At 42.3% G+C, this 15220-nt stretch overlaps 1 protein-coding gene and 1 long non-coding RNA gene across 4 annotated transcripts in view; both read left to right on the top strand.

Moving 5' to 3' along the window:
- Positions 1–14403, top strand: part of LOC102774134 (RNA-binding protein 4) — a 15824-nt gene extending 1421 nt beyond the window's left edge. Inside the window, exons 2-4 of one of the 3 annotated variants that reach the window (XM_015569033.1) lie at positions 921–1363; positions 5013–5757; positions 7901–8346. In XM_015569033.1, coding sequence (XP_015424519.1) covers positions 952–1363; positions 5013–5749 — 1149 coding nt within the window. In that variant the 5' untranslated portion in view covers positions 921–951 and the 3' untranslated portion in view covers positions 5750–5757; positions 7901–8346. Of the gene's footprint in view, positions 1–920; positions 1364–5012; positions 5758–7900; positions 8347–14118 lie in introns of those variants that run through there. The other 2 variants (XM_015569034.1, XM_015569035.1) reach the window with 2 other exon arrangements.
- On the top strand, positions 5764–7731 carry LOC107184349. Its single transcript, XR_001515160.1, has 2 exons — positions 5764–6147; positions 7579–7731. It is a non-coding gene; the product is annotated as an uncharacterized LOC107184349 (long non-coding RNA).
- Positions 14404–15220: the final 817 nt, after the last annotated feature.

Genomic DNA, 15220 nt, shown 5'->3' with positions numbered 1-15220 from the left:
CCCGTGCGGGTGAGAGACTCCGACTCCCTCCACTGCCCTTATTTTGCTCTGTTAAATCTTCTCTCACTCCCTTGGGCTTCAGGAGTATCCTAGTGGGGTCGTGGCCTCCGCACCGGTAACAGCCGATTTCGGTGCTCGGCATTTCGCGGTAAGCGTAGAGCGTCCCTTCCCCCCACGACCTCCCCCGAGAATACCTTGCTCTCTCCCACCCTGCTCTGTATCCGATTTGGTTCGGCTTCTTGCCTCGAGGTTTCCACCGCGGTAACCGCGCTTCCCGTAGACTTGGGGGATAGCAAGCCCGGTTCGAGAATTTTTCTGGCCCTGAGACATTGGTGTCGGGCTCAGGAGTATGAAGCCCCCTTTTTCTGGCCACGCATTTCTCCGTTCTGCAGGAGCCCGGGGAGGCGTTCCGAACGCACTCCAGCGCTTCCCGTACTTTACTCACCCCCTCGCTTCTGGCCCTAGCCGCCCGTTCACTCCTTCCAGAGGAAACTCTAAAACCCCGCTATTCTGAGGCCCACTATTCCGGAAATGGTGGTTACTCGGTTATGAGAGGAAGAGCCAGTTCATAATTTCAGGCAGTCACTCCAGCCAGCCAGTAGTTAGACCTTTGTTTTCTGACTGTCCTTATCACGGATAGAAAAGCCCAGTTCCCGTAGCGCTGCACTTACGCTTTCATTTCCATTCCCGTTTGAAACTATTTCTTAGCAAATCCTTTGTGTATTAGGGCCCCTCTATTACACTCGTCTCATTCTTAATAGGTCTGTAGCCAGTACTGTAGGGGGCCTCCTCCTTCCCACTTCCCTTTGTTATCGTTTGGAGGTGGTTTTGTGAGAGAGGGAACCCTGTTTGGAAACATTTGTTAGAGTGAAAGAAGATGACGGTACTCTTTTTTCAGATGGGTGTGGAGGTCATGTTAAAATTGTTTCTTCTCATCCAGGCAGTGTCGAGATGGTGAAGCTGTTCATCGGAAACCTGCCCCGGGAGGCCACAGAGCAGGAGATCCGCACACTCTTCGAGCAGTACGGGAAGGTGCTGGAATGTGACATCATTAAGAACTACGGCTTCGTGCACATAGAGGACAAGACGGCGGCAGAAGATGCCATCCGCAACCTGCACCACTACAAGCTGCACGGGGTGAACATCAATGTGGAAGCCAGCAAGAATAAGAGCAAAGCTTCAACCAAGTTACATGTGGGCAACATCAGTCCCACTTGTACCAACAAAGAGCTTCGGGCCAAGTTTGAAGAGTACGGTCCAGTCATCGAATGTGACATCGTGAAAGATTATGCCTTCGTACACATGGAGCGGGCAGAGGATGCGGTCGAGGCCATCAGGGGCCTCGACAACACAGAGTTTCAAGGTGAACCACCCTCTTTGGGAAGAGGGCTGAACACAGGCTGTGTGCAGAAATAGGTTGGATAAGTAAAGGGAGAGGTTTGGGGTAGAAATAGAGCTGGTGGCTGGCTGATGGTCGAGATTAAGTGTGGGTGACAAACCTAAAATGGAGAATGCTTGGGATTCAGAGGCTTTACCTTAGGCAAAGAAGACTCTGGGAGGAAAAAACCACTTGGCTTTAGTTTGGAGCCCCTAAGGCTTTTTGTTGTTGTTGTTGCTATTAGTGCAGCAGTACTTTCCTCTGAAGATTTGCCCAGTGATGTCTTTGGGGTTGGGGGAGGGAGTAGCAGAGCACAGCACAGGCATACCTTGGAGATATTGCAGGCTCAGTTCCAGACCACTGCAATAAAGCCAGTATTGCAACAAAGGGAGTCAAAGCGAGTCGCAGTCTTTTTGTGGTGGAGAGTTTTCAATTTGGAAAAAAAAAAATCTTTGAAAGTGTGATAAAGCAAGGTATCCTGTATCAGAATCATGCATCATTTTTTATTCAAAGAACCTGGCAAAGCGGCTTAAGCAACACATTTAAGAGTAGAATCCCTGTTAAACTCCACCTCACACCAATTCCTAATTTTTCAGTAAAGATAATTAGTTTTTAGATAATTGGTGTGTTTTTTTAAATATATATTTTTATTGATTTCAGAGAGAGATAGAAATAGAAACATCAGTGATGAGAGAGAATCATTGATTGGCTGCCTCCTGCACACCCACACGGGACCGAGCACACAAGCCCGCACCCAGGCATGTGCCCTTGACCGGAATCAAACCCAGGACCCTTCAGGTGTCTTTAAAGGGCTACGGTTACTCCTGGTGCTCTTACCAAGATTTTCTCTTTTGAAGATGAGGCCACTCTACAATTAAAAGGCTAATTTCAGGATTTCTGAGGAGGATGTATCGAGATATGAGGGAGGCAGTAATGGCAATGTTTTTTCACTGGTTGGGGGGGGCGGGGCGTGGACTTTCAAAGTCCTTCATCAATAGAGTACTTAGATGGGTGTTACCTTGAAGCCTTGACTAGATGGATTGTTTAGTATGCCTGGAGGGCAGTATGAGTGATGCTGTGGACTGTCACTTTATTTGGAAGGTGTCTTCATGGTTTAAGATCTAAGCTGTGCCAAAAGGCAATCATGAAGGGGGTGGTAATCATGGTGAGTTGTTAACTCTCTTTCACCCCCTTTGGGTCCCCAATGTCAAAAAAGAGTCCTTTCCCTTTAATTGTAACTGCTTCCAAATTATTGGGTTATTCCCACAACTCCTTGCTACACTTTTAACCTACATTCCAACCTTTTTGTCCAAACCAGGTAGTGGCTGCTGCTTTTCCTGAGAACTTCTCTTTTTAAGAATAATTGCTGCTATCTTTGCTATTTATTTCCCTCAAATTGGACCTTTCTTAGAGCTGGAGGTCTGATCATCATTCCCCCAAGTAATCATAGGTGTTGCTGTGCATTAATTATTAAGAAGAAATGTCACAGGTCTCTAGAGTTTAGTTTGTTTTCCTTTTTAATTGGTAAGTTGAGAATTATTTTGTGTCAACCACTTAATTGGGAGAAAATGCTGCTCTTGTGGAGGGTTTGTGGTCTGATACCTAGTTTTTGGACACTTTTTTATACTTAAGTGCAGTCATAAAAGAGGAGGTGGTGGTGTCTGCTTGTAGCAATTATGTGTAAGGAGGTACAGTGGTTTCATTCAGGACAAATCCTTTAGCATTTGAACTCTAGGCTCTCTGCTACCTATACTTAGTTATTCTTGTCCTGTTTTTCTTACTATTAGCTATTCTCCTTAATGCTGCCTAGTAGAGTTTTATGTAGAATAGCACTATATATTAGTGGTCCTTTCCCATTTCAGTTTCTCAATATTGGGTATACAGCTGACATTTGAACAACACGAGGCTTAGGGCTGCTGGCCCACTCCACAATCAAATCCTAGTATAATTTCAGTTGGCCTTCTGCATAAGTGGATTCCCATCCTCAGTTGAAAATGCAGTTGGCTCTTGGGACAATACCAGTTTTGAATTATGTGGACATAAGGGGGCCCACGCAGTTCAAACCCATTTTGTTAAAGGGTGAACTGTATTTATTTGTCATTTAAAAATATAGATATTTTAAAAACTAGCTTATCTCAGGACATTTAATAATCTTTTATATCTTGGATGTATTTGGTTGGTTCCTTGGTTACACCTATTTCTTATGATTTTGTTAGATGCCAAAGTGGTCCTGTGGGCAAATGCCAGAGGGACACAGGTTAGCACTTTAAAGCACTTATGTATTTAATTGCATATCTTAACTCTTAACCTGCAACCTACACTTACCAATGTGTAAACCAGGGCTCTTTTAGTATTTTGGTCCTTCCACTTCTTTTCCGTTTTCTAGCCTCCCAGAACCTAATTTTAATTTTGCAGATGAAATTGTGTATTTACTACTTTCTGTAATGTTAGATGAACAGATGACCTGTTGACTCTCCCCTGGTTCTGACCATTTACTTCTTTGACATCTGCATGTTTGGGTGCATCACAGCCAGTTGCGTTAGAAAGTTTTTGCTGGACTTTTGCTTACCATTAAATTGGTAGATCATGTTAGGTGGTAACTGCTTCTATGAAAAGGTTTAAAAGTTAAACTTTTTTTTTAAATTTAAACTTTTCCAGAAGAATGTTTTTTTCTTTTTGGTTAAGTTTTTAGAAGTGATATTTTGCATTTCCAGAATGCAAATTGTACTTTTTGGCAAAAAAATAGTAATAAGTACATATTCTTAGAATCTCAGATCCCTAGTTTAAGGGGGAAAAGTACTTAGCCTTGCTAAAAAGAACAGTTTGATCCACTAATATTACTGGTTATTCACTTTTCTCATCCTCCCTTCCATATTTTTCATACTCTTTAAAAAAATTCAGGCAACTTGTGAACTCCAAGCCCTGTTTTCCTTTGATTCCACTAGGGGTCATCAAAGTTGTCAGATTGTCAAGTATCCTTGTTAGGATGAATAGCAGAACCAGTAATTTAAAGGACCCAGTTAATGAGTGGGCAGTCCTTCAACTTGTATTTCACTCTTCTTCCCCCAGTTCATGAGTGTTTTTCCCAAAAATCTGAAAATTGCCTATCACACTCAGCCACTCAGTGATCAAGCCTGGATCACTCTCTGTTAGGCGTAGCTTTAGAGTGTTATTTTATACTCTCTGATTTTGGAGTGGGGCGGAAGTCTGGGGAGACTAGTCTTTGCATTCCTTTGCTTAATGAAATCAGAGCCTTTGATAGTAAAGATGGAAGTTCCAGAATCTTGCTGAGCAATCTTGTGGTTTCTTTTGACATTCATTGGTCTACTGTTCAGAGTAGTTTTTGTGCACAGTTACTTGGTATGGAATGAGATACTGTTTTTGTGCAAGAGTGGTTTCTTTCTTAAGCATTACACTAGTGTTAGGTGCTAGAGTGGAGACATTTCTTCATCTAATCTTTGTCTGAAATCAGGTCACTATACTAAATTTATTTGTTGGACTTTATAAAAAACCTGGCATTGAGTTCTGCATTAGCATTGTCTAGGTAAAGCCATTGCTATGACCAGTGTCGGGGGTAGGGGCTGGGGCTATGACTAAGAGTGATAGCAACCCTTCTTGCGTCTGTTTCTTCAAGGCAAACGAATGCACGTGCAGTTGTCCACCAGCCGGCTTAGGACTGCGCCCGGGATGGGAGACCAGAGCGGCTGCTATCGGTGCGGGAAAGAGGGGCACTGGTCCAAAGAGTGTCCGATAGATCGTTCGGGCCGAGTGGCAGACTTTACCGAGCAATATAATGAGCAATATGGAGCAGTGCGTACACCTTACACCATGAGCTATGGGGATTCATTGTATTACAACAACGCGTACGGAGCGCTCGATGCCTACTACAAGCGCTGCCGTGCTGCCCGGTCCTATGAGGCAGTGGCGGCTGCAGCTGCCTCCGCGTATAATTACGCAGAGCAGACCTTGTCCCAGCTGCCACAAGTCCAGAACACAGCCATGGCCAATCACCTCACCTCCACCTCTCTCGATCCCTACGATAGACACCTGTTGCCGACCTCAGGAGCTGCTGCTACAGCTGCTGCTGCTGCAGCAGCCGCTGCTGCTGTTACTGCAGCTTCCTCTTCATATTACGGGCGGGATCGGAGCCCCCTGCGTCGCGCTACAGCCCCAGTCCCCACGGTTGGAGAGGGCTACGGTTACGGGCATGACAATCAGTTGTCCCAAGCTTCAGCAGCCGCGCGGAATTCCCTGTACAACATGGCCCGGTATGAGCGGGAGCAGTATGCAGATCGGGCGCAGTATGCAGATCGGTCGCAGTATGCAGATCGGGCGCAGTATGCAGATCGGGCGCGGTATTCAGCCTTTTAAAGCTTGAGGTGAGAGCGGTGGGGTGTCACCTGTTCTGGTTTTGCCGTACCTCCTACAGCCTAAAGGCTCCAGTTAGGCTGCTCTGCTTGCTTGCTTTTGCAGGGTTAAGGTAAGGTTACTAGCATGGTATAGAGGTTAGGAAAAAGTCCTAACTAGTTAACTTTCTGAAATGTGTAAACACCGTGACCACTCATGGCTATTTTTCCAGGGATCCTGGTAGTGGGAGTTAATCTGATTTTATCTGTGTCTGGAAAAACAAAGAATGGTGTGATGAATCTTGGGTCACACCTATGTGCTATAAATTAACTGAAATTGCGACCCAGATATTTAGACTCAGGTGTGTTGTTTTTTTTTTTCAGAGCCTTTGTTGAAATTCCTAGGTATGTGACATTACTAAGGTTTGCAAGTTTCCTGTTCTGCTTTGTACTGTGTGAAAGGTCTGATATGACCTGTAATAAAATCAGTAACTGTATAGTTAACTGGTCATCACTGCTCAAGTCCCATTTACTATGAAGACTACCCAAATGGCATCATCATAATCTTGAAGCAGCATATTTCTGACATTCCTGAACAGTTCACCCACTATGAGCTTTATAAAAAACCTTATTTGATGTTAAGTTGGGGCAGAGAGGAGAAAAGTATCTTTAATTTATAAAATTGAGTTTATTAAGGAATCTGGGGCATATACTCAAACCTACTTCTCCACGCAGCTCAAGATTCATTTCCTGTATAGTGCACCCAGTCCATTGCTTTATCTTAGAGCCTATCCTGTAATAACCTGTTTACTTTGTTCTACAAACTGCCCCTACAGGGTTAGATTTGACATCTCTCCACTTCTTAAAGAAAGATAATATGTGTGCATACCTGTTAATTTTATTCTCCAGGGCTGGGAGCTTTGCTTTTTAAGCCAGCAATTTTCAATACATAAGCTCAAGACTTTTTAAAACATGTAATACCTGACTATTTAATCAGTGGCACTGACCTCTTTTCCCTTAAATCAGCGGTCGCCAACCTGTGATCTGAGGGAAAAGACCACTAGTGGTCTGTAAGGTCTAAAAGGTTGGCGACTGCTAGTTTAAGGAAACCTTTGGAACAGCAGTCGCCAATTGGGTGGTCAATAAAAAATGATAACAGCCAGCACAATGATAGCTGTCCAAGGTGAATGAATCAAAATTACACCTTTTTTTTTTTTTTCAGATGGATAAAAAGTACATTTTTTGGTATGCCACAGAATTTTAGTAATTACTTTATGTGTGCCATGAGCTGAAAATCGCTGCCTTAAGTAAATCACTCCCTTCATCTTTCCACTAGTTATGGGCATTTAATCCTCTTGAACAACCAGCTTTACCTTGAGTCCTCTGGCTTTTTCCTATACCTACACATTTTGAGCTCCATGATCCATTTGGCTTTACTTGAGAATATTGTGATGCTTGCCAGCTTGGGCTCTAGGTGTTTGAGATTGCTGTTGTATTAAAGGGTGATTTATAATGCCCTTTTGTTTTGAGTATTCCCCAGTGTGCCCCAGACATTGGGCAGAAGGCATGTAACTGCCTAGGGTTATTAGATAGTAAATCACTCTTTACCGCTGGAAAAGAAACTTGACCTGTAGTTTACATATGCCCTCTAGTACATTCTTTTAGTTTCTTCACTAAGCAGAGTGGAATGCCCTCAGGTCTTACAGCTTGTTGAATTGATGCTGCTTTTGCCTCAGTTTTGAATGGTTTTTAACTTGGACCTTGGTAGTAACTCCCAGATTCAAACATACTTTTGACTTTTTATCCCAGAGAGCTAATTGAAACCTTTCCCTTTTTCCTGCCTTCTACATACAGTTTGTGACGTGGAATTAACCTTCTCTGAGGAATGCTAACGTTAACATCAATGGAAATGCAATTCTTTGCCTACTCTCATGAAAGAAAATTTACGATTTAATTTAAAGAAAAGCCCCAGTCTGGGATTGCTTGACCTTCCTAGTTATTCTCTGGCCTTCGAGTTTTTTTTCACTTTTAGAGAGTATTGTGATATTGTAGATGGGTACAAGTAAGTAAACTTACCAAAGTCATGTTAACAGACGTAGAGATGTTCTTTGAGGTTTTAAGTGGGAGAGGCTTTTTGAGCTTTGCTGTAAAGCCCGTGTATTGTGCTCTCTTTCAGGTGGGATGTGTGTGGGCTGAAATTCCAAGCTGCGGTTGTGCATGAGAATACGCCCTTCATGGTACCCCGTCTCCGGGAAGTTCTCGGCTCTGTGCGTTCAGTCCCTCAGGAATCGTGGACCTTAATTTACCTTGCTAAGTTCAGACCACCTCTTCTTTTCCTTTTTCCTGCCCATCTTCCTGTTCTTCCTGTCCTTCCTGTCCTTCAGTACTTCTGTAGCTTCCCATTCGTGTTCTGTTCCTAGCAGGCCCGTTGTGTGCAGAACCTGGTGGGGCTATGCCATCTCCTCACCTCCTGTTTCCAATGGGCGTTGGATTTGGGAATGACCCTGGTGAGAGTGTCACTGCTTCTGAGTCTTTGGCCCAAAGGCTTCTGGCGGGTGGACACAAAGAGTTGGATCACTTTTTTTTCTTTCCAGTGAAATAAATGGTTTTTCAACTTAGGAATATGTGTGCTTTGAGAGAGTTCTTGTTTGGCCTTATGTCTGAGTTATTTGTCCCTGGAAAAGAGAGAGGAGGATGTAGTTTGACATTCAGCTCTGGGAGGACATCACTGTTTATTTTCTTTATTGTAGATAGATTTAACAGTGCCAAAGGTAAAAGGGTTAATACACAAGAACCCAGGCAGGCAGTCTTATTCCAGTAAAGACTTCCTCCCATTGGTCCACCTTTGAAATTGTAAAACTAATTGCTTACTAGTAGTTTTGAGATGTAGGTCTTTTCCTGCTTGAGAAATAAGTCATCACCCACCCCTTACTATTACCATTCCAACTTCCCAATCAATACATTTAGTTGGACTTATTTCTAAGGAAGATGTCTTAAGAAAAGGACAGATTTGAGGGAACATTCACGTTTTAGGTCATTGGAGGGGTGGCGGGGAATTATGGCTTCAACAGCATTCTACTACTTCAAGGCCAGTAAGTAACACTTTTTATACCTTTCATCATCTATTTGTATAGCTGACAAAAATCTCACTAATACCTCATTACTTGTACTTACAGCCTTTAGAATGATTGGCATAGAAAAAGGACCACCTCGCATTGAGTTTTAGATTATTTAACAATAGGATGGATTGGTGAGTGCAGGGAAGAGCCACTTCTTAGTTCTATGCTTCTATGAAAACAGACTGTCTTCCAGATTTTATTTTTGTCTATACTTCCTTGCTCCAGTTTTAACATTTAGTAGGGCAGTATCTAATTAGGGCATTTCCCAGAATCGTTCCACAAATACTAAGTACCTACTATATGCTAAGCATTATGCCTTTAGGAAAAGTGGTTATGGTGAAGGGAAATAAGAAAAAGCTGTCTTTAGTGGGGTGATTTTTCAGGATTTTTTTTTATTAAACGCTTCTACCCTGGTTCTTTCTAGTTCATAGATGGTCTAGATGGGAATACCTCTATATTAATATAATTTGTAACTTATTGAATATTTGCTCTATGTGAAACCTTGTGATAGGTGATCCATGTGTCTAATGCATTTTTCTGTTAGTTAAAATCTTCTACCCTCAGGACACAAATAATTGCTGAAGCTGGAAGCTGTTTTTGATGAGAGGTCAAATGATTAAGACAACAGTTCCAGGAAAAACTGTTGGAGTGAAGAGGATTGGAGGTGGGAATAGTTACTCCTATGGGTTGGAAGTGGTCAGTGACTAAGATTATGACTAATATCTAGGCTGGGTACTTTGCTTGTATTTGTCTTTTTTTATCTTAACCTAGTTGGGTTGGTTTTCCACCACTTTGGAGGGTTGTGTCTGCTTTGTTCCCCTTTTGTCTTAAAATACAGACCTGTCACAAATCTAACCTTTTATTGATATACTCCTTGGTCTTATGGGTGGGATTAGCAAGTTTTAAAAGATGGAGACTAACAGTATTCATTGATTCAACAAATAGTGTGACACTGTATAAGGTGTAAAGTGCTCGGGATGCTACTGTTCTGGAGCTTACTTTTTTAAAAAAATTATTTTTTATTGATTTCACAGGTAGAAACATCAGTGATGAGAGAATCATTGATTAGCTGTCTCCAGCACTCCCCACACTGGGGGTCAAGCCTGAAACTCAGGCGTGTGCCCCTGACCAGAATTGGACCCGGGACTCTTCAGGCTGACACTATCTATTGAGCCAAACCAGCCAGGGCATCAGGCATATTTTTTTTGCATCTGGTTGTGGTGCAGCCAATTGGTGGGCAAGGTTTCTAGCTTGAATGTTGCTAAGGTTGATCTCTCAGGAGGCGGCCCACCATGAGGCTGTCCTCGGACAATGATGGCACACCCTGGCAGGACCATCTTGAATATTGCCCTGCTGCATAGTGCGACTGTGGACCCCTTGGGGGAGCTGCAGCTGTGGGCGGAGGAGGCCATGTGTAGAGATGAAAAGACAGCGAGTAAGGTGGAAAGTCAGCGAGGTGGTGTCAACGTGGGTGTTGGTGAGAGGCTGCTGCAGCGAAGTGTGGGCGACAACGACTGGGCAGGTCGGACATGTTGAGTGCTCAAAGGAGCCGCAGACTGGGCCTTTCTTCACTCCTTTTTGTAGCAAAACTAGAAAGCTTTTTCTCTGGTTTCTGTTTCCAATTGCTTTCCGTTTTCTATTCAACCTTCTTTAATCTGACTTACACAACCCTGCCAATTTGCAGAAACATTGCTAGTGATTTCATGTTGCTAAGTAATATGGTCAGGTTTTGTTTTTATAAACTTCAAAGATCTTGCTCATTATATTGTGGTGGTTTCTCTGGGTTTTTAAAAGTTGTTACTTATTTTAGAGGAAGAGGGAGAGAGGATTGGGAGAGCTAGAGCAATATATAGGTGTGCAGATTACTGTAATAAATAGGGTGGCCAAGCCTCATTGAGAAATTGAGATTTGAGCAGACTTGAATGAGATGAGAGTTAGCCAAATAGACTTCTAGAATTCCAAACAGAACAGTTTTAGCAAAGGCCCCCAAGGTTCCAGATTGTAGCTGACCTAATAGGATACCAGGGGCAAGAGTGGAGTGATGAGGAGATAGTAGTAGAAGAGCAGGTTGGATAGTTAAACAGTGATCATCTAGGGCAGTGATGGCGAACCTATGACACGCGTGTCAGAGGTGATATACGAATTCATTTTTTTGGTTGATATTTCTTTGTTAAATGGCATTTAAATATATAAAATATCAAAAATATAAATCTTTGTTTTACTATGGTTGCAAATACCAAAAAATTTCTATATGTGACACAGCATCAGAGATAAGTTAGGGGTTTTTTTCAAAATGCTGACAGGCCGAGCTCAAAAGGTTTGCCATCACTGATCTAGGGCAGTGGTCGGCAAACTGCGGCTCGCGAGGCACATGCGGCTCTTTGGCCCCTTGAGTGTGGCTCTTCCACAACATACTGACTTCTGTGCATGGGCCATGAAGTTTCTAGCGCACTGTATGTGCGCACCCGCATGTGGAATTTTGTGGAAGAGCCACACTCAAGGGGCCAAAGAGCCACATGTGGCTTGCGAGCTGTGGTTTGTTGACCACTGATCTAGGGCCTTTTCGGCCTTTATTCTGAGTGAAATAGCCTTGCATTGTTTTTAACCAGAGGAGTATTATGTGATGTGCTTTTTTAAAAAATATATTTTATTGATTTTTTAAAGAAAATATATTATTTTTTTTACAGAGAGGAGGGGAGAAGGATAGAGAGCCAGAAACATCGATGAGAGAGAAACATCGATCAGCTGCCTCCTGCACTCTCCCCACTGGGGATGTGCCCGCAACCAAGCTACATGCCCTTGACTGGAATCGAACCTGGGACCCTTCAGTCTGCAGGCCGATGCTCTATCCACTGAGCCAAACTGGTTACGGCATGATGTACTTTTTAAAAAAATGGCTTTGTTGCCATTTTTCATAAATCACAATTCTTAAGAATGTAATTTGACATATTTTGATTATGTAACCATTACCCCAGTCAGGATATAGAACATTTTTGTCATCTGTGCTGCTTTGCAGTTAACCCCCTCAGTCCCTGGTCAATTCTTAGTCTTCATCTACCTGTTTATATCTTTGGTATTAGTATCTTGACATAGGTGATTACTATGTTCCTTAACACTTAATTCATTTGACTTCCAGGACACGATCCTCTTGGTTTTCCTACCTTCTCAGTTTCCTCTGCTGATTCCTCTCTGACCTCTTGATTTTGGACGCTCTATGATTCAGATTTTGGTCTCTGGTGATCCTGTGGATTCACATGCCATTCTGTATACAAAAATTCCCAATTTATATCACCAGTTCACATCTCCCAAACTCCAGCCTCATATCCTACTTCCCATTTGATATTTTGCTTGGGTGTCTGATATTTCAAACACAACTGGTATAAAACGAAACTTCTGGTCGTCATGGTTGAGTATTGACCTATGAACCTGGAGGTCACAGTTTGATTCCCTGTCAGGGTACATGCCCTGGTTGCTGGATCGATTCCGATGTGGGTTGTGCAGGATGCAGTCAGTGATTCTCATCATTGATGTTTCTAGCTCTTTCTCTCTCTCCCTTCCCCTCTGAAATCAATTTTAAAAACACAACTTGTATAAAACAAAACTTCTGGTCGTCGTGCACCACCCCTTCCCCCCGTATCTTTCCCCCATCTCTTGTGATGACAACTTCATCTTCAGTCACTCTGGCTGAAAAACTTGGGGGTATAACCCCCATTCAGTACACTACGAAATCATGTCAGTTCTACTTCACACTTTAGTCACAGCCACCATCATCTCTTAACCTGGATTTCCTAAGTTCTTTGCTAATTGATCTCCCTGCTTCTACATTGTCTACCATCTAGTCACAGTATAGCAGACAGAGGGATCCTTTAAAAATAGAAATTAAGTAATGTCACAGCTAACCCCCTCCCGCCCCCCCCCGCTTGTCTTTTAATTAAATTTATTGGCCTGGCCAGTGTGGCTCAGTGGTTGAGTATTGACCTATGAACCTGGAGGTCACAGTTCGATTCCCTGTCAGGGTACATGCCCTGATTGCTGGCTCAATTTCCAGTGTGGGTTGTGCAGGAGGCAGTCAGTGATTCTCATCATTGATGTTTCTAGCTTGCTCGCTCTCCCCCTTCCTCTCTGAAATCAATTTTTAAAAATTGAAGTTGTCAGGGTGACATTGGTTAATGGAACTGTACAGTTTTCAGGGGTACAATCAATTCCATAATCCAATTATATATATATATATATTATATTGTGTTCACCACCCCAAGTCAAGTCTTTGATCACCATTTATTCCCTCTTTACCTTCTATCTCTCTCCCCCCTCCCCTCCCCCTTAGCCCTAGGTTTTTCATTTAAAGATCAGAGTCCATGGACAAGCCTTTAAAGCCCTTTGTGATCTGCCTCCTCTTAGCTCTACGAATTTATTCTACTCTCCTTTGCTCGCTAAGCTTCAGCCATACTATATGGGACGGACTTTTTGTAGATCTATTGAAGACACGCCAGGCCTCTCCTCCCTTAGCACTTGCACCAGCTAATCCTCTCTGGATTGTCCAATAGTAGATTTGGGTTTTTAAGGTGGAAAAAAAAATTTGACACGTTTTCGGGGCAATAAAAATGAATCTGGCTCTATCCTTTTTCCATGTTCCTCTTTAGGTGGTATCTTCAATTCCCTTGGCTTTACTGTCTAGATTACAAATATTTCCAAATGTGTGTCTCCAGCCCAAAACTTTCTTCTCTGCTTAAACAAGCTGTATCTGACTAAGAGGCCATGAAAGCTTGATACTTGAATCTGCACCCACGGTTCCTTCTTTTTTAAAAAAAAAAATTATTTTTTACAGAAAGAAAGGGAGAGGCATAGAGTTAGAAACATCAATGAGAGAGAAATATCGATCAGCTGCCTCCTGCACACTCCCTTACTGGGGATGTGCCTGCAACCAAGGTACATGCCCTTGACTGGAATCAAACCTGGGACCCTTGAGTCCACAGGCTGACACTCTATCCACTGAGCTAAACAGGTTAGGGCCCATGGTTCCTTCTAATTTGGAAACCCCCTGATCTGTCCCAACAGGTATTTAGAGTTTCTCTTTGAGGACAGTGGTCATCAGTAAATCCTACTGGTTGTCAAGAGGAAAGGGTCAAAAAAGAGAAAAACTTGATTATATAAGAAGTGACAGTGAAGACCTCTTATATAATGTTACAGACATTGGTTGGGTTTTTTTATGTGCTAGAAACTGGACCTCTGCAATTTTCACATCAAATCACCCCACCCCTTCCTTTCATTTCCCTAGGACCTATGGATTGTAGGCCAGTGATGCTGCTGAACATCCTGCAGGATAAGCTCACCTGCCCCCACAAAGTTATCCAGTCCCAAATGTCAGTAGTACCAAGGCTGAAACCTTCTTCTAGGTGATTTTATCAATCCCTTGGCTTTGTATACCATCTGAAGTAGTACTGCCCAACATGATAGTCACAGCCACATACTGTGCTATGAGTGTAAAATACCTAAGGGATTTGAAAAACATAGTATGAAAAAGATGTAAAATACTCATTTTTAAAATGATTATATGTTGAAATGATGTTTTGGAAATAGTCAAATAAAATACATTATTAAAAAGCATAGTTAATTTTACCTGTTTCTTTTTACTTTGCTAAGTTGGCTATTAGAGCTTTTCAAATTACATATGTGGCTTGCATTTGAGGCTCACAGTATATTTTTATTGGCTAATGCTGATATGGATGGGGAAGGCTCAAATTTACATTCTTGTCTCAAACCTCTCCACTCAAAGTTCACAGATCCAAAGACCTATAGTAAGTCCTCACTTAATGTAATTGATAGGTTATAATGAAATCATTTTTATTATGTGCTAATTGATAGTAAATAGTTAAGTTCTTATAGCATTCTCTTTAATGTTAAAACAACTTTGAATGAGGATCTGCCGTACTTGAGATTCTCCTGGATTGTCTTAATATATCTCAAACCTGTTGTCTGAAATAAAACTCCTGAATCTCCCCACTCCAAAATAGTTTCTCCATTTGTTGAAATGGTATTACTATCTATGTAGGTGTTTCCCTGTAGTTATCCTTGATTCTTCCTTGTTTCTCATTCCCCCTCAACCATTCTTTAGCATGTATCAAATGTTGCCACTTCTGTTCATGTCTTTGCCACAATATAGTCAAGACCATACAGTCATCCTGTAGGACTACTACAGTGACTGCCTCTTGGCATATCATTTCCTTCTTCTTTTTTTCCCTCTCTTCAATTTAATCTCCAGTTGTTGAGATGATATTAACTGTAAATCAGATAGTCAACTCCATTACTTAGAACCTTTCAGTAATGTCCTATTGTACTTAAAATAAAAAGCCAATTCCCTATCTTGGTCATAATGTGGC

Source organism: Myotis davidii, unplaced genomic scaffold (genome assembly GCF_000327345.1).
Source record: "Myotis davidii unplaced genomic scaffold, ASM32734v1 scaffold425, whole genome shotgun sequence".
Taxonomy (NCBI): Eukaryota; Metazoa; Chordata; class Mammalia; order Chiroptera; family Vespertilionidae; genus Myotis; species Myotis davidii.
Note: the sequence above shows the minus strand (reverse complement) of the source record. Positions and strands in the feature narration are given on the sequence as shown.